Source organism: Rhineura floridana, chromosome 7 (assembly GCF_030035675.1).
Source record: "Rhineura floridana isolate rRhiFlo1 chromosome 7, rRhiFlo1.hap2, whole genome shotgun sequence".
In the NCBI taxonomy this organism is placed as follows: Eukaryota; Metazoa; Chordata; class Lepidosauria; order Squamata; family Rhineuridae; genus Rhineura; species Rhineura floridana.
Window position 1 is genome coordinate 72,107,036 of NC_084486.1, and position 20,563 is coordinate 72,127,598.

A 20,563-nucleotide genomic window follows, 5' to 3' on the forward strand; every position below is an offset into this window, starting at 1 on the left:
ATCCAGAAACATAAATTGGGACTGGAAATGGCCCAGGTTACCTTCCTCAAGCCACTGCCAGGATTTAAGCAGAATACACTAAGAGGTATATCAGCAAAAGGTTCACACCATTTCCTCATAATTCAGGGTTTCCAAAGAACTACAGATGAAACTAAGGTTCAGCTACAGATGAAGCTGAAGTTCAGAACTGGAAAGTCTGTACATCAAATTTTTCCTGTTTGGAAATTATGAATTGAATCCAAATTGAATTCATAATTATGAATTGAATCCAAATCACAACCCTGTGTTACTTGGAATTGTAGCTTACAGAGAGCATGGATCCATAGTAACTACACAGGCTGTCTGTGAAAACAAAAATCCCATGAATTATCCTGCCTAGGAAGCTGTTCATGCATCAAGGGCACAATCAAGGCCACAGCAAGTATCTTTCTCCCTGCTGTTGCTGCCAGATAAACAAGCTGCCACATAAAGACAAAGCCAATTATGAAGGTAAAAAGTTAGAAGGGGTGTAGAAACTATGCAGTGTGTTAATTAGAGTGTCACATACAGTAGGTGAGTATCAGCCTGCATGGTAGAAGTTGTTGCTGTGTGCTTTAGTAAAGTCTCATTGCATTCCAAAAAGGATATGAATTTATATTCTCTCATGCTGAGCAGACAGTTCTAGGGGTAATTGGTTAGGAATATAGAGAGATTGGTTAGTGAAGGTGTCATTCCCCCAGGGAAAGTTCTAAAGAGACTAAACCTTCTCTTGAATCTGAATACCTTTATTTAAACCTCTACCAGTTACAGCACTGTGGAGTCTCCTAACAGCTCTCTTCTAGGCTTAGCTCAAAGAGCAGTGCTGCAGAGGGCTGATCTTAAGGGCTCCCTGGCAGGAAGCTGCTTGAAGATCCAAGAGGAGTCTTGCAGAGCTGACTGACACCTGCAGCTTCCAGATGACCTGTTTACTGAGTTTTCATACTAATTTGTTTGCAATGAGATTAGATGGTGTTGGCTATTTAATTAGCATTCACTCCAATATTTTTTTGGGGGGGGAGAGAGATTTGACAATGTGCATCAAAGTATTATCCCACACTTTCCACTGCATTTTTCTGTCTGTCCTTGTCACAAGGTCTGATCTTTTGCAGAAGTGGATTTATTGCACAAGAACTGCAGATCAGTTTAATTGCACAACCTGAATTTGCTGGTGTGATTGAATCCCACTTGAAAATATGGACAGTCTGGAAGCAGTCTTACTCTCTTGGGGACCAGAGATATTCACCAGCTTTCTGGGAATGGGCTCTGTGACTGAGATTTAAAGGACTCCTGCTTCTATCTACTTTCTACTCACTCCAGACAGTTAAGTATATTTGGAATGTAATTCCTTTAAGAGCCTTTGCTCTGCCTGTCCTTGCTAGTTGGCTTGCCACTTGAACTCTTTCTGGGCTCTTTACCTAAACCAATCTAATCTCTGGGGCTTTCCTTCCACTGTCCTCCCACTGTATAGCAAGGTGCCCAGGTAAGGCTGCGGGCAGCATCCTGGGTACCTCCCTTTAGAGGGCTGGAATAGTGCCCTGCTTGTTCTTCCCTTGTTATTCTCCACTCGTGAGGATTCTATTCCTCTAACTCAGGCAGTAGTTCTCCTCCTCTCTTCCTGGTGCTGTGGAAACCCTCTTGGTGTCCCTTCAACCTTGCTGCCCCAATCAAACTTTAAACCTCTCTGGCTGACAACCTCGTCCCCTACCTCATTAGCTGCAATATGAAGAAAGCTAGTGCTAGCCATAACTCATAGGAAGCAACCAAGAAAGAGAGTAGAGACTGCCAGCTCAATCCCACTCATCATGGATATGATGGAATTCACCAGCAGCAACAGAAATCACTAGTTGTGCCATTGTAACTGAGGAGTCTATAACATTGAACCTCCCATGTGATGCCAAATCAAATTAACAATTTCATTCTAAATATATATACCAAAACAAAAATAAAATTATAGAAATGGTTTCATTCTGTTGATTACTTGTGTTTCAACTGATCACCCCTCTTGTTCACTATACTCAAACCAAAAGTACCAGCTCATTTTTCACAACTGGCTGGTGTACAAATTGAATAGCACAGATAAAAAATAATGGTCTATTCAAATATTTATGATATTCCATATAGCATCTTACAATGGTCCTAAAATAGCACTGCATCCATTTTAATTAGATTTTGCACTTCAAAGCAATCTTTCTACACACAGACTGATTTTATATATCTTATATCAATACTTGAAGATAAAAGGCAAAGGTTATATGTAAATTATTAATTATAAATAGAAATATGGTTTATTTATCTTGGCATCCATGTTATGCTAACAAGTAGCTGTTCAGAATAATGACATAATAAATTTCAGTCTATGGTGAATATTTTAGTTTATGGTGAAGATAAATAACTTTCTACAGGACACTGTGTTTTTAAGATTTTCCACTCTTACCATTCACTCTGTCATCATGTTCTATACAAAAAAGAAGTCTACTTCACAGATGGCTTGCATTGGGATTGCTGGTTCAGAGCATAGCTTGCCAGGTAGGAGTGATTTGCAGGGGCAGAGGAGCGGACCCCTTCTAGGGGCACAGTATTAGTGTAGACTGTGCATCCTCGTGTGACTGGTTGGTAAAAAGGCAAGAGACCAGATTATTTAAGTCAGCCCAACCCCAGAAAATACATGATAGAAAAGCACAAGACCAAGAAAAGGCAAATACTTGAGAGAGAACAAGAGGATCCAACCATCACCGGTGAGATGGATGAGTCCTCCCCCTGGAGAGGAGGCAAAAGGTTTTAGTGGGCCCTGCCTTTTCCTTCCAGTAGGAAGTCATCCCAACAAGGAATGTCATCCATCATTCTCAGGTAAACTTGCTATTTTTTTCCTCACAGCAAGCCACACACCCTACCCACCCATCTTGGTTGTTGTATCTATTGTCCCAAGTGTATCTGGTTAATGCATTGGGTCACAAAGGAATTTTTGCATGCCTGTCTAGATTGGCTGGCACATTTTTCGCCTTCCCTGGGGCACGGGATCAAGGGTGGGATACCGTTACGAGTTTCAGACTTCGCTCATTTGTTGAATGAATTTTGAAACAACTTGGCAGGTGGACCAGCAGCTGAGGAAGAACCTTTTAGCAGGTAAGACAGAAGAAAGGTGACACTGTGAGAGAGGATAGGAGAGATCAGAACAGCTTAAGGATTATCGTTGCTTTAAGAAAGCACAGGGTAGCAGCTGGATAGCAATGTCTGGATAGCTGCTCTCGCGCCCTCTCCTCCCCCCTATCCAGGGAGAGGGCTGGCTCGCTTATTAGGGGCAGTTCAGTGCTGAGCTGGTTCCTGGAGTCAATTACCAGGGCAGCCGTGCCAGGTTTCACAGGCACAAAGACAGTTCTGGCTCTTCTCATCTCCAATTATCTAACAGTTTGTATGTTTAGATGCTTGCTGTTATTTAATAAAAAATGTGGCCCATTTAAATTAATTTAATTTATTGCCTCTACATTGCTACCCACAAAAAGAGAAAATGCAAGAAAGTGAAAATCTTTTCAAATTGCAGTTTTAGGGTTGTATCCAACTAAGTTCTACTCAGAACAGACCTACTGAAATTAATGGACGTAAGTTAGCCATGTCAATTAACTGTAACAGGTTGTATTCAACATAGCATAAAGCTGAAAATTCTGTCAGCACAATAAAATGGTCTCTCCTTCCCCTGACACCCTCAAATCTGTTCTGGGTTTGTCCCCAACCCTTTGGAGCATATTTGGGGATGGTGTGGGGAGGAGAAAGGATGAAAATCCGCTTGTGCTAGTTGAAGTTATTCCACTAGTGCAAGGATTTAGTTGAATACCTCCCAATGGGTCTACTCCAAATATGACTAATGTTGGTTACAACCCTTAGATTTTTCTTTCTGTTTTGCCCATATGATGTTTCTCTATTGTGAACATAATAGCACTCTTTAGACCACTATCATACACACAGTGACCATGCATTCAAAGGAGCAAGTATCACAATAGCAAGCTCCACCCTCTAACCTACACACATTTACTATAGACCATCTGTATTGTCCCTGTGTATGTACAATTGTACAAAATTGGCCTTGTATGGACAGTTGGGGAATGTATTTTGCAGGGTCCCCCATTGCACACATAGTTTGCTGCTTGTAATGATGTTACGTATTGGTTAGTGACTGTGCATAGGTGCTGATTAATGGAAGGAGAGCTAATATGAGTAATTACTCACACTTTGGATCCAAATAATGATTTTGAAACAACGTTTTGCTGCTCAAAGAATTAAAATACAATATACAAAAAAGAGTGATCATTTAAAAGAACAAAGAGGGTATTGGCTGGGATCCAATGAGTACTTTAGGTAGGGCTTGGGTAAACCCACTGAGATTTAAAAAAAATGTCTTTGATGAGTAAATAATCACCAAGCCATGTCATAATAAGTCCTCAGTATTAAAAGCAGTTTCCTATGCAGAGTAATGGCTTACAAGCCCAAAGCCACCCTGAACATGCAGAAGCGTCAGCAGTTATTTGGATCCTAGCTCCTGTCAGTGCAAATCGAAGTCCACTGAATGTTTTGACTAATATCCATGAGACTAAAAAAAACTCCAATTATAATATAATCAATAACATCAAATGTTACATTTATGCATAAGAGACCTATAAAGAAGAAAGCAATCACTTATAATACCACCACTTAAACGTCTCTTCATGAAAAAGCTGCTGAACTTCTGTCTAATTATTTGCCTCAGCTTTTGCAATGGGTGTGTAAATGCTCAATTCCAGCAGACTGTAAAGCTGTCATTAATGAGGAAGCACAGGCCTTTGCATTTCAAAGAAGCTCCATTTCAACTACTGATGAGGTGGATTAGTTATGCAGATCTTGAATAAAATAATTCATAAACTAGAGACTATTCTCCTTTGAAGGTAGACAGAATTTGGTAGACCAACTCCAAACATTACCTTGAATGGACAGCAGAACACCAGGGACAATGCTGGAATTCATTCAACAGACAGTATGTAGCTGCCACCTCCCCCTTACATCTTCTCATCACTTTTTTTTTGTATATTACAAATCAAGAGGCTACAAAATATTTTATTAATAACATATCCAGAAGATTAAACTTTTAATTGCTGTTTAATTATGTGAACAGAGGTGAGGAACCTTAGAATCATAGAGTTGGAAGGGGCCTTGTAGGCCATCGAGTCCAACCCCCTGCTCACAGCAGGAAATCCACAGCTAGAGCATCTCCCGCAGATAGCTGTCCGGCCTCTGCCTGAAGACATCCAGCGAAGGGGATCCCACCACCTCCCTAGGCAGTCGGTTCCATTGCCGAACTGCCCTTACTGTCAAGAAGTTCATTCTAATGTCCAATCTGAATCTACGCTCCTGCAACTTAAAACCATTAGACCTAGTCCTACCCTCTGGGGCAGCAGAGAACAAATCTGTACCCTCCTCTATGTGACAGCCCTTCAGGTACTTAAAGAGTGCAATCTTGTCACCCCTCAGCCTTCTCTTCACCAGACTGAACATGCCAAGTTCCTTCAACCTTTCCTCATAAGACTTGTTCTCCATACCGGCTATCATCCTCGTCGCCCTCTTCTGAACCCGCTCTAACTTGTTTATATCTTTCTTAAAATGAGGCACCCAGAACTGAACGCAGTATTCCAGATGAGGCCTGACTAATGCAGAATATAGTGGGACTATTACTTCCCTCGACCTGGAAACTATAGCTCTGTTTATGCAGCCCAAAACCGTGTTTGCCTTTTTTGCCGCAGCATCACACTGCTGGGTCATGTTCAACTTGCGATCCACTACAATTCCAAGATCCTTCTCACACGCACTACTGCTAAGCCGGGTATTTCCCATCCTGTACCCGTGCATTTTGTTTTTGTGGCCTAAATGCAGAATCCTGCATTTGTCTTTATTGAATGTCATTTTATTAATTTCAGCCCAATTTCCTAGTCTATCCAGGTCCCTTTGGATTTTATTCCTGTCTTCCATTGTGTTAGCTATCCCTCCCAGTTCTGTATCATCCGCAAACTTCATAAGGCTTCCCTCCACCCCATCATCTTGGTCCTGGGACCTATTGATTTAACCCTGGAGACTCTCTCCAGGTCACAGCTCTCACCTGCCCAGCTCCACCCCCTCCTTGAGTGCTTTGATAATGCCTCCTGTACCAGTCAGCCCAAGAGCCTGCCCAGCATTCTGCAAAGGTCTGAAGAGAATGAGCTTGGAGCACACAGCAAACGGAAGCAGGATGCCGTAGTGACTACAGTGTTTTTCAGGCATTGTGGCTGAACAGGAAATGCAATTGCGTTATGTGGGTCCCTGATTATTGGCAAGCTTCCAAGCATGTTCATCTGTGAACATCCTACCATTGACAGGAGGCAATCATAAGCTGACCAGGACTTCTAGTTTGGCCTGTGTGATCTTACATCTGCACACAGGGCCTAAGCCAGGCACAACTGATCCTTCACATGAAGTTGAAAGGAATTACTCTGGTTCAGAGACAGACGCAGTTTGAGCGTTTTCATTTCCTAAAATTGAAGAGATGTCTGTAAATGACATGGCACAAATCATGTTAGGGAGTTAGGATATGGCAGATCTCCAGCTGAGCCAGCTGGGTCCCAGTTCAGCTGGGCTATGCTGGCCTAAGACGCTCAGCTCAGCTCAGCCATGGCTCAACCAGTATAATCCCACCATTCCCAGCTCAGCTTGGGCTCAGCTGGCTCAGCCAAGATGGGGTAAATTAAACTAGGGTAAGTCCCCACAAGGGACATTTCAGGGGAGTGGTGGAGGTGTGACCAAGGAGAGGGTGACTTACATTGTATCCTACATCCGTTCAGCTTAGTTATGTGACCTCCATTCCCAACTAGGAAAAGGGTGGTCTAAGTAAAAACACAGATCTGTTTTTTTGCTGCTTTTATTTTCTTTCCACTGGGCTCTGCCAGCTGAGCTGCCATTCTCACTTTCAAGGGCTTCTGAATGGAGTTAGGATCTGGTGTACTTTAAGCTGGCGTTAACTTCTGCCTGCTTGTGTTACTCGAAGCAGGATTGCTCTGCCCGAAACCTTGGGTTTCTCTTCCAAGTCCACAAACATTAATCAATAATATAGATGAATTTATAACATGAAGAAAATACCTTGGGTTGGATCCAAACTAAGACTTAAATACACTTACTAAAGTGTAAGCGCCTCTGAACACAATAGGACTAACTTCCAAGAAAACACACATAGGAAAAGATGTTGTATGTTTGTTGAACTTAGGCCCCTTTAAAATCAAATAGGAACTGAAATCAACCCTTTAAGGTTAGTAAATACTCAAGTCTCTGACATATATTTAGCCACAAATTTCAATATTGAATGACATCAACAAAGTTTACAAGCACTTGTTTGTGGTAACCATCCAATATTTCTATTGACAGATTTATTTCTATTGACAGTTTAGAATACTTAACAGAGGTTGCAGTTTAGCTGTCTGTCATATGAATTTCAACCAAAAATATCAAGTCATGTATCATGAGTAATTTGTGTGTAAGCATAATGGTCTCTTCAAATATTCAGAATATTATCTGTGGTATTTTTTGTGGATACACCAGTGTCTTAAAATAAGTTTACATTAATTTTAATTAGGTTTTGCATTTCAAAGCATTCTCCTAACACATAGCGTGATGTTATGTGACTTATGTCAATACTAGAAGATGAAAGGAAAGCCAAAGGTTATATGTTAATTATTAATTACTTGTTGAAAATAAATGTAACAGGCTCACATTACCTAGGCATAAATGTAGGTTAAAAACAAATACCCACTGTAGAACAAAGACTACAACACCAACAAAGACAGATGTTACTATCTCTTCAAAAAGTTCTCCTGCCTTAAGAGATGATGTCATAGGCAAGGAGAGTTTTACACAGTTATATACATATATCATACTGAAATGCAAAACCCCTTGCATCAGACCATTTCTATTGCCCTTCAGAATAATGCTATAAAACATTCCAATACATTTAACTATTTTCTTTGAAGACTGTTTTTAATGGTTCCAACATTAGTGTACAGTATTATGTTTACTTTATTGTAAAGGTAATTCAAGTAACTGGATTATATTTGAATATTGCAAACCTTTATGATTCAAATGAAGGAATCAGGCCATAATTTTTAAATAAATAACACATAATAAATATTGTTGTGTTTTTCTGGGATTGTTTAACATTTAAGATTTACCAAAAATAAATAAAGATAGTGTTTAACCAAGCTTCAGCTGATAACTAAATAAGATTTAATCTAAAGTTATCTCAAAAGCTTCACAAAGTTCATGTTTAGTTGTTTAGAACTATGCTCTCACCTTTTTAGTGGGCCAGCTTTGACGGATGGGTCAGCCCACCTGTCAATCACATGACATGGTTATGGGATGATTGGCAGGTGGGCTGTCCTGCCTATCTGTCAAATCTCTTGAACATGGTTTCCAAACTTGAGAACCACAATGCAAGAGGTGTTGCCAGCCCTCTGCTTTGCAAGTCTCCCTGTGGTGCTCCTTTCCACTTCCTGTGTCAGAGGTGGAAAGGAGCCATACAAAGCGGCTTCAACTAACTGGAAACAGCTTCCCCCTCCTTGAGAAAGGCACACTCCTTCTGCCCATCTGATGGGTGGTTGGAAGCATGCCTTGCTCCAGTAAAGGAACAATTGAGAGCCCACTATAAACTTGTGATTGTTCCTTTGAAGCCCCCCCCCTTACCTGCTTCATACCTGACGATGATGTCAGATGTAGGGTGGGTGGGCATGGTTTTCCCCCAAATGGCTTCGCAAGCCAAATGAGGAGGCCTCATGGGCCACATTTAGCCCATGGCCAAGAAGTTCCACATCCATCCTCTAAACAATGCAAGAGTGTCGTGCTAGTGCCAAAGCCGAAGTTCTAGAAACATATCCTAAAGGTTTTAGGAGCATCACCCCTTCCTGCAGCACTTCTGCTTACATTCTCCAGAAAATCTGCAGCAACAATTTTTCAGGACTGTTAGCTAAGTAGGACAGGACACCATGGGAGTCAATATCAGACCAACTACAACAGGGGTAGTACCTGCAACGTGAATACACGCTCTGTTCAGGAATGCACATGAATTTGTGTGGGACAAAAGTGGAAAGAGGGCAGGAGGGCACATGCCAGCCCCATTTTCAACACTGTTCTGCAAGGGTGAATGCAGTTAGAAACCTCCATTCACTTGGTAATTCTGATAAGGCAAGGTTCTCAATCTAACCCTTCCATCTCAACATAAAGAGGTCTGAAGTACAACCAGTGCATGTAGGAATATTGATTATGGGGCTTGTGGGCATCCACTTCCCCCTCCACAATTTTGTTCCTTTTCACACAATACTCACCTGTAGTACATAAGCATGGAAATGAAATTGAACTGCCTTCAAGTTGATTCCGACTTATGGCAACCCTATGAATAGGGTTTTCATGGTCAGCGGTACTCAGAGGTGGTTTACCATTGCCGAGAGGCAGTGACTGGCCCAAGGTCACCCAGTGAGCTTCATGGCTATGTGGGGATTCGAACCTGGGTCTCCCAGGTCATAGTCCAACACTCTAACCACTACGCCACAAGGGCATAAGCATGGAGTATCTGAAATGGAGCTATGTGTTTAGCCCAGCTTCTGTATTTTCAGTGCCTTCTTTCAACAACTGCATGCTGTCCACAGTTATATGCAAAGAAAGCCCAATGCAGGAGGTCTTCATTGTGCAGACCCTCTGCTCACGAGTGGGAGCTCACTTGCTAGACTTTCTCTTCATACAGCTGTGCATGACACAGTTGTTGAAAGAAGATAATGCAATGTCATGGGGAGGAGCAAAAGGCACAGCCCCACTCTACATGCTTATGTCCTACACATGAGTAACATACAAATAGGACTTAGGATGACAATTTTCAGTCCACAGGTATAAAATGATGCCTTTTTCATGCAAAAGGTTGATACATACCTGTCTTAAACATTCTGCCTTGCTTTTAAGCACAACAGGGATGTATGCAAGAGATTGTTTTCAAAGCATGCCTTACACCTAATCTTTGGGTTTTTTGGGGGGGGTACTGTACTATGATTTGAGCTATGTTTAATGTGCAACAGAACAATGAAGACCTCAACTTTACACAGTTACATCACCGTTAAATCAACTTTCTTGCAATTAAATAACTTCCCTATGACTCTGTAATACTATTCATTTCCCTCCAATTAAAACAAAGATATAAATTGATACAATTAAAGTTATTAAGATAATGGACAGATTACATCATTATCATTCTCCAGTCAATAATGAGCTAATGGAGGATTTCATAAAATTACAAAATATATCAAGCTAATTTCAGAAGAAGAAAGCTAGCTAAGTAATAAATTGGGGTACGTTGAAGTACCTCTTTAGTCTCTTAAATTATTTGCACCATTTTATCCCAAGTATATGTACTCAAGGGGGAATATTATTAAATATACAGCAGTTGAAGCCACACTTCCCAGTATGTGAATTCTCTTTTGCCAGTATTGGGCAAGAAACAAACCCTCATGCAAACAACAAGGTGTGTCATCAGTGGGTTTAAGGGGGTTGAGCTGAGTGCATGGAACCACTGTTGTTGCTTCTATGGATCTAACAGAGTGAGGTCAGAGGTAAATGAAATGCAAATAGAGATACAAAAACAAGACAGTGATGATTTCCAAACTGCAATATCATACCAACCTCAACAAGATTCCTATGAGTAAGACAGGAAACAGCATCCCGCAACCAGTCAGGGTTCCTAACCAAAAACCAAACTAAAAAACCTAGCAGCCAGTCATCCAAGGTCATCCTGGGAGCTGCAGTTAGTGCAGAATGCTGCAGCACAACTGCTGACATGAGTGAGATCCTATCAGCCTCTTTTCTAAATATGCACTGGTTGTCGACTTGGTACCAGGACAAGTTTAAGGTGTGATTTCCATGTTAGGGGTGCCACATAGTACTTGTTCTCCTCTGGAAAGAAATCCATCCTTTATTTATTTATTTATTGCATTTATATACTGTCTTGTCGCCAAAGCTCTCTGGGCGGTTTACAACATTTAAAAACATTAAAAACAAGTATACAAATTTAAAACCATACCAAATTAAAACCCATAAAAACTGATAAAAACGATAGGCAAGTTAAAAATGTGCTATTTAAATGCTGTTAAAAATGCCTGGGAGAAAAGGAAATGTGGCAGCACCTACACTTTGGAACTCCCTGCTTATTGGCATTAGGCAGACACCTTCATTGTACTCTTTTTGGCATCTGCTAAAAAGGTTTTTGTTTAGGCAGGCCTACCCAGGCATGTAGAAGCTATTATGCTTTTTGTCTGTTTTTAAATCATTGTTGGTTTTATTATTTTAAACGTTTTTAAAATAAAGATATTTATTTATTTATTTATTTATTTTATTCAGCTTATATCCCGCCTGACTAGCAAACAGCTCTCTGGGCGGCAAACATAGAAACATATACAATAATAAAATACCAGATCAATATAACAAATATAAAAATACATCATCTAATATAAAAATTACAACATTTACATAAATAACTTAGATTAAAATGCCTCAGAGAAGAGAAAGGTTTTAACCTGGCGCCGAAAAGATAATAGTGTCGGTGCCAGGTGTACCTCCTCGGGGAGACTATTCCACAATTCGGGGGCCACCACTGAGAAGGCCCTAGATCTTACTACCCTCCGGGCCTCCCTATGGGTCGGGACCCGGAGGAGGGCCTTCGTAGTAGACCGTAGTGTACGAGCCGGTTCATAACGGGAGAGGCGTTCCTGCAGGTATCGTGGTCCCGCGCAGTATAAGGCTTTATAGGTTAGTACCAACACTTTGAATCTTGCCTGGTAGCATATTGGAAGCCAGTGCAAGCGAGCCAGAACAGGTGTTATATGCTCAGACCGCTTAGTTCTTGTTAGCAGTCTGGCCGCCATATTTTGCACTAGCTGTAGCTTCCGAACCGTCTTCAAAGGTAGCCCTACGTAGAGCACGTTGCAGTAGTCCAAACGTGAGGTTACCAGAGCATGAACCACTGATGTGAGGTCCTCCTTATTCAGATAGGGACGTAGCTGGGCTACCAACCGAAGTTGGTAGAACGCATTCCGTGCCACCGAGGCTACATGGGCCTCAAGTGATAGGGAAGAGTCTAAAACGACTCCCAAACTACAAACCTGATCCTTTAGGGGGAGTGTAACCCCGTCCAGGACAGGGTATGTATCCACCATCTGACCAGAGAAACCATCCACCAGCAGCATCTCAGTCTTATCAGGATTGAGTCTCAGTTTGTTAGTTCTCATCCAGTCCATTGTCGCGTCCAGACAACGGTTCAGCACTTCGACCGCCTCACCTGAAGGAGATGAAAAGGAGAAGCAGAGCTGCCTGTCATCAGCGTACTGATGACAACACACTCCAAAACTCAGGATGACCGCACCCAGCGGCTTCATATAGATATTAGAAAGCATGGGAGACAAGACCGAACCCTGCGGAACCCCATATTGGAGAACCCACGGGGTCGAGCAATGTTCCCCAAGTATTATCTTCTGGAGACGGCCCGCCAAGTAGGAGCGGAACCACTGCCAAGCAGTGCCTCCAACACCCAACTCCGCGAGTCTCTCCAGAAGGATACCATGGTCAGTGGTATCAAAAGCCGCTGAGAGATCAAGGAGAATCAACAGAGTTACACTCCCTCTGTCTCTCTCTATGCATGTTTACTCAGAAGAAAGTCACAATGTATTTAGTGGGACTTACTCAAACAGAGAAGTGTGTGCAGGACTGTAACCTCAAGTGATAAGGGACTTCACTCACCCAACCCAAATTCAGAATCATGCCACTTTCATACTATTTTAAGGTTTTGCAACTTTTGTACTTGTTTTTATGGTTACTGGATTTTAAAGGGATTTATTTCTTGCTGTGAGCTGCCTTGGTTTCTAATCGACAACCCTACCTCATGGGATTGTTGGAAAGACTACAGAGAGAGAGAGAGAGAGAGAGAGAGAGAGAGAGAGAGAGAGAGACGATGCCAAAAATACATATACTCCATATAATAGGGGGTTGGTCATTGCAGAACATTTTTTTAAAAAAATCAATATTAGTTTCCTCAAATAAAAGCAGTGACACCTAAGTAAGTGCTGCCTAATTGCATAAAGAAGGAGAAGGGGAGAGAAAGATTTACAACACAATCATTTGCTATGTTCACTCAAAAGTCCCATTGATTTTCAGCACTATCCTAACCACATCTACTCAAAAGTAAGTGCTACTAAATTCAACGGGATTTACTCTCAGGTATGTGGGATTAGCACTGCAGTTTTACTCCCAGAAAAGCAAGTGCAGAATTAAAGCTTCATATAGGGAAGGTTTTCAAAACAGGCTATGAATTAGACAAATAAACTGCCCTCTTCAATAGCCCAGGAAAATGTAAACTTATTTGATTCCTTATAATTAGAAAAGTATAACATATTGTAATGGCATAATAAGCTGCATGTATACTTTTTTATTTCTGTTCAAAAATTTGAAAGATAAAATATATTATATGCTATTTTGCAAGTAATTAAAAAACCTGCATGTATATTTTATTATAATAATAATAATAGAAATTATTTACTGTGCATGCCTACCAAGATCTTGCTGTGATCTTTTGTTCTAGATCTCCTGCACACACAGAGAAAGGCACTGTTGCTGAAAGCTAGTTTATGAGATTTGCGGCAGGCAGGGAAAGGAAACTATTTTCAGGCTTGTAATGGGTTCTAGCTATTGCCTAGAGGTCAACAAATCCCTCTTCAATTACAATCCTGACTTCACTTATTGGCTAAAAACCTGAAAGGTGGGGATCAAAGCAGCTGACTATTAAAAGAAGATGCAGGGGCCTGACTTTTTGGTGTATGTCTCTTGAACAAGACCACCTAGAAGCTTATGTTTTTTTAAAAAAAATCAAAGCCAAGACTCTGGAGATTGGGGTGACTTACCTGGAGACCCGGAGAGGACCTCACAAACCAGAGTCTCCAGGCGAAAACCGGAGACCTGGGAACCCTACTCAGAACAGAATGGGAGATGAGACCAGGGGCTGCAGAGAGAAGGGGAAAATTAGCAAAAGTCATCTCCACCCAACCCATGAGATGACTCAACAGGATCAACGGCCTTCCATGGATGGAAGGAGCTGGTCTCTCTGCAGAAGGCAAAGTCTGGATCCAGCTCACCATCACTGAAAGTTTCAGAAAAATTGGATAAGATATTGTCTACTGAAAATAGCAGACAAATAATGAGAAAATTAAAAAAGCAGGCAGAAAGCTACATATGGAAAGAAAGGATATAAAGGAGAGCTAAAGCCAGGTTCTGAAAGGAATCCAAAAATCAAGATGGACTATCCTCAGCCTAAAAGAAATTTTGCTAAGAGAGTGAGGTGATCTACATCAGTTGGGAATTCTTCCTTCATCCCCTATTCACAGATTTTAAGCTCTTGGAGAGAGCACTATGATTTCCATTTTAGTAAAACTAACATGCTAACTACCAAATGGCTTTGGACAAGTGCTAAAAAGTCCTGCTGATTTTTATGACATAGCACTAAGGTGCTTATTCAGATAGAATGTGTTAATTAATGGAATATGTTAATTACAATTAAATATTACAAATAATGAGTAATTTAGCATTATAATTAAACTATCTACATAGTAAGAAGATATCTTCATGCAATTATTTCTATGGTTGCAAAATACAAAAAGAAAAAAGAATCACATTACTTTAAATTATGATCTGGTATATAAACTATATTGTGATTAACACAGAGAGAGATTTATTGCAGTGGTGTGGAAGCTACAGAATAGATTCATTCTGTGGAAGAATGCAGAACAGTAATTTATAAATATTAAAATAAAATGTTTCCTAATATTATAAACTCTTCACTAAATTTATCAGCTATCAGTATACTTTATATTTCTGCAGTTTTCTAGATAAGTTTACTACAAGGGAACAGTGAAATAAAAAATACATATACAGGGTTACATGCACATACTGTATGCACACCCCATATTTCCTCCCTCCTCCCCTTCTCCCAAAGCAAAGTATTCATGGCAGTTTTGGAACGGACAGTGAGAAAGCAATGCTATTTCTGCTTTCAGTTCCTGAATTTCTCTAGTCAGAAGCCAGCATTGCCAGTTGCCAGCAGAACACACCTTCTGTCAGAAGGTGTGGACAAATTTTGAGGAAACAGTGGTGGCTCAGGAGAAGCAAGAAGAAGTTGGAAAGTAGTATCTTCATAGCAGAGGCAGCAACGCAATTTCACTAACATCTGTGGCTTCAGTCACAAGAACAATGTAAAGATGGCAAGTTACTGATTCCTTATTTCTCTTATATAAGAGAACACAGTACAGAACGCGGCGGCACGCTTGATTACGCATAGCCGTCGCTGGGATCATATCACCCCAGTGTTATTAGATCTTCACTGGCTACCAGTTGTCTACCAGGCCCAATTCAAGGTGTTGGTGTTGACCTTTAAAACCCTCTACGGTTTCGGCCCAGTATATCTGAAGGAACGCCTCCTGAATCACCGATTGTGCCGCCTGACGAGATCAGCCTCGCAAGACCTTCTCTCGGTCCCACTGGTGAGAACAGCTAGGCTGGTATGGACCAGAGAGAGGGCATTCTCTGTTGTGGCCCCCACCCTCTGGAACTCTCTCCCTTTCAATCTCAGACATGCTCCCTCCCTGTCCAGCTATCGCCGAGCCTTGAAGACCTGGCTGTTCAGGCAGGCCTACAAGATTGGGACAGATTAATTTATGTTCTGAATTAATGAATGGTTTTTTAGCTTAAAATTTGATTATGTTGATCTATATGTCTTGTTGTTCGTCGCCTAGAGTGTCCCTAACCCGGACAGATAGGCGGCTGAAAAATAAAATTTATTATTATTATTTATTATTATATCAGTGAATTGCTCAAGTCTGCATACTTTTCTATGGAAATGAGCAGTTATGTGCCAGTTACTACAGAAACCTACAAAGATTGCAGTTTAATTGTGTATTTACAATATTATCCAGCACAGTCCAGCCATAACTTGTAATGTTATAATAATGTAATAATGTTATAATATTATAAAGAGATACAATAGTTCTTTCTCTTCTACAATTACAATTCTACAATTATCTTACTTTGATAATAGGAATAACAGATTCCGTCACTCCATGACTTGCATCAAAACTAGGCAGAGGGAGAGGGGGAGGGTATGCTTGGTTTTTCAAATCAGAGGACCCTGCCCCCGCCCACCTCCAACAAGCCTAGAAAAAAGCCCAAAATTTCCAGGTGGATATGTAGAACTTAAAAAGGGAAACATCAGTTATGGATAGGGCAGACAACAGATATGAACACTGAAAATAGATTAGACCAAATATCAAACTGGGGATAATAACAGCTGGTTTGACCATGTATAAATTTTAAAAATTGCAGCTAATCCTTAACAGCAATGTTTATTTTAAAAAATGTTGTATTTAATTTACAGTTTACCAAAGGAGAACGTAAAATTAGCAGCATAATTTTTCCACAGGTCTAACTAGAGGTAAACTAACAGTTTTTCTCCAAGTAAAGAAAGTAGATCATCCTGTTCTGCTTTAATATAAAAGAATGGCCAAAATAAAATGATGTATGTGAAAAGAGTTAATTTAATTTCCCAAGTGTGAAAGGCAGGTTGCATGTTCACCTGCAGCTCTGAGACAAAAAACCATCTTAGTAATCCCAGTGTTACTGATACCTCTCTTCGTCGAGAAGCCCAGCAGGTTTGTTTGATTTTCCAGACCACAGCAGCCACCAACAACAACGACAAGAAACAACTGCAAGAGCAAAACATGAAAAATGAATTAGAGACCACTGTGTTTTACACAACCCTTTCTGAAAAGCATTGACATTTGATGGCATGAAAGCAATATGAATGGAGAGCATGTTCCAACAAAGAGGAACTAACAGAACACAAATGAGGAGCACTGATCCCTCTCTCTCCTGTGTTTGATAAACAGATGTCACTTATCCAATATACATATACAGAAGCTATGATTTTCTCAAATATGGTGGTCAACAATAAAAAATAATAATTATTTAAAGATTTTCTATACTGCTTTTCCATCACTAGAAATGCCCAAGGCAGTTTACAACAATAATAAATTACAATCATTTTACATTGAAGCCAAAGTTGAGAAAAAGTGTCTTCTACAACACACTCCTGACAACTAAATTTTATCCCCACTGAAACATTCAGGGAATATTCAAGGACCCTTTTTATTATTACTACTTAAGGCATTTTATTGACACCCTTTTATAATATTTATCCGAAGGCATTTTGCAATATAAGTGAAAACAAAACCATTTTTTCAGACAAAGCTCAGAAATACTAGATTGATATGAGGCAAGCCACACTAACCAATTCAAGTGTGACTCTTTGTTACTGTTGTTATATGCCTTCAAGTCTGTTACGACTTATGGAAACCCTATGAATCATTTGTTATATTTTTAATATATATATTCATAGGGCTTTCATGGTAAGAGGTATTCAGAGGTGGTTTACCATTGCCTTCCTCTAAGCCAGAGCTTGGAAAAGTTACTTTTTTGAACTACAACTCCCATCAGCCCCAGGCAGCATGGCCACTGGATTGGGCTGATGGGAGTTGTAGTTCAAAAAAAGTAACTTTTCCAAGCTCTGCTCTAAGCATATGGCACCAGGCAGTCTCCCATCCACATACTAACTAGGCCTGACCCTGCTTAGCTTCTGAGATCAGATGAGATTGGGTGTGTTCAGGGTAGTATAGACGTAGGCAGTGTGACTCTTATACAATTGTTATTACAGGAGATCACAGAATTCTCTTAGAGAGATGAAAAGTCAGATTTTCATATGTAGTACACTTTTAGGCTATTACTGTCTAACTTGTGGAAAGAAATTATTGGATTCCCCACCACTAAAATACTATTAAAAGTACAGTAGATAAACATCAAAGGTAAAATTAAGTTGTTATTAACTATTCTTAAGTCTCCCTATGCTTTTTTGCTTTTCAGTTCCTAAGGTTTCAGGAACTGGGGTTTTAAGTTTAGGGGTTTTAGATGGTCAAGATATCCATTTCCTAGATTGCTTGGGTTGGTAATTCAGGCAATACCAGTTTTTTCAGTATGCTGTGTGAAATGCTGTGAACAGCATTTAAAATAAAATGATTCTATTATACTACTGCGGAGAACAGCACTTCAGCAAAACCAGTTTTCATAGAACTTCAATTACTGAGAGAGGAAAAGAAGGCGTACAAGTCCAGATATATAAAAATTATAAGGAGTTTTTTTTCTATTTATGTTAGTTATGTGCATTTTGCATCCAGGGAATGAGGAGCACCTAGGGAAAAGTTGTTTTTTACCCACATTTTCATCTCTGCAAGCCACTCAGCAGCTTGCAACAGCGTACTCACTGTCCTTCCTCTAATGTATTACCATGTGGACTCAGGTCTCTAACAATTCAAGTATGTCATTTAGGTGCACAGCATTCTATCTTCTCCTGAGCTGCCTGAACAGAGGGTATGATTCTTAATACATATTTGTGACTGCAGTGTTGCACCAGTATAAATGAGTATAGGAGAAGAATCCCCAGTTTTGACCATTTGAACAAAATGGCTGTTCCCCACCACACACACACACAACATACACCCTTTGTATATGCTTGCTGTCCATCTACAACAGTGTTTCCCAACATTTATGAGTACGGGACCCCCTCTGTAAGTTCAAAAAAATTCATGACCCCCCCATGCTAATTGTAATTTTAGTCTCTGTTAATTGAAAAAAAATGGTGCATGGCAAAATCACATCTCCAAATATCCCTTTCCATTTATAGCTCCCTGCAGACAAGGAGGTGTTGCTTTCTTTTCTTAATGCAAAGGTCCAACCAAATTGGTATACCCCTCCCCCCCACTACAGTCTGAAGATGTACAGTCCTGTCTCTCAAAACTAGTTGGTTACAGTGTTAGACTAAGATCCAGGTTCAAATCCCCACCCAGCCATGAAGCCCACTGGGTGACTTTGGACTAGACACAGTCTCTCAGCCTGACCTATCTCACAGGGTCTGTGTAAGCATAAAATGGAAAGGGGGAGAACCATGTGCACCACCTTGAGCAACTTGGAGGAAAGGTGGGATATAAATGCAATAATAATTAAATAAATAATTTCGGCTGCAATATGCGGACCCCAGCCTCAGCCAACCTGTTGAGCTTTAAAATAATAATGATGATGATGATGATGATGATGATAAAAAAGGAGCAATGTGGTCACAGTGGGGATGCTACATTGTGAAGAAACGGATGGAAAGATTGAGGAGGGGGGTTAGTGCTTTTAGGCCTTGGGATGAACATCAGAACTGATTACTTGGTTAGTGTGCACTTGGGAATGAGAGCAGAGCAGAAGACAGATCAGTGCACACACAAACACACCTGCCTCTAAGAGGGAGGCTTCAAACACAAACATAATTTTGAAACACTTTGTGAAATTCCATTTGAAAGTTATTCCCCACATGAGTGACTGTAGCCAGTACCAAGGACATGAACATGTCAAACACTGGAGATCAATTTCTAATTTAGATATTGTAGAGTAAATTTACAAGTAATTTAATTTGCTTAAAATATGGATGCCAAGATTCTGCTAGGGGAGATGAATCCTAATGACTCGCATCTTAATAATAACATGCCAACTTGTAATTAATGCAATTTCCTTAATACCATTTGTATATGATTACTTCTATTAATGCAGTTTCCTTAATACCATTTGTATGTGATAACATACAATTTCTAACATACAAGTTCTAACATACCACAGGAATGTATTCCCTAACAGTAGGATGTTTGATGTGATTGAAAAATCCTTTCTTAATCATTTGTGTGTGTGTGGTTAAAATCATATCTTATAAATCCAACCTATATCTATAAATGCAAGCTGTCAGAATTATATAAACTGTAGCTGAAATTTGTAAATATGGCCTCATCTATATTTATCTTAGGAAATTTGGATTTCATAACTACTAACCTTTCAGTTGGTCTGGAAATCACTTGTGTTTTTGTGTGAAATGTAAATAACCTATTTATCCTTCCCTTATCTTGATAGCCTATCCTACTTTTGAGGTGGTAAACTATGGAAGCCTAGATTCTTTAATATAAGGAACATGAGTTGGACCCATCTTTTGGACATGTTATTAGAATATTAAATGAATTCTGGCTTCAGGAGGAGTGTTCAGTTCCATCTGACCATGAAAACCTTGCTAACAGTAGCTGGTCCTTATTTATTTATTTATTTATTTGATTTCTTACCTGCCCTTCAGCTTCAGGTTCCACAGTGGGTTACAGCAATATAAAGTTACCTATTTTTTTTTTAAAAAAAATACAATTTACAAAAACAATAGGGTGGGTCTTAAAAATATACACCTCAGTTCTCAAGCACCATGTATAAGAGAGGTACATCTTCAGCATCTTTTATTAGTTCATCTTCCAAGAAACTGATGGGCAAGGTACCATGACAGCTATTTGTATCATTACTTAGTTGC

General features: G+C 40.1%; 1 protein-coding gene across 4 annotated transcripts in view; it reads right to left on the reverse strand.

Annotated features, from left to right (window-relative positions):
* ATRNL1 (attractin like 1) overlaps positions 1 to 20,563 on the reverse strand; it is a 1,089,767-nt gene that overhangs the window by 462,934 nt on the left and 606,270 nt on the right. For all 4 annotated transcript variants that reach the window (XM_061635905.1, XM_061635908.1, XM_061635909.1 and 1 more), the window contains exon 26: positions 16,760 to 16,838. In XM_061635905.1, coding sequence (XP_061491889.1) covers positions 16,760 to 16,838 — 79 coding nt within the window. The remainder of the gene's footprint in view (positions 1 to 16,759; positions 16,839 to 20,563) is intronic.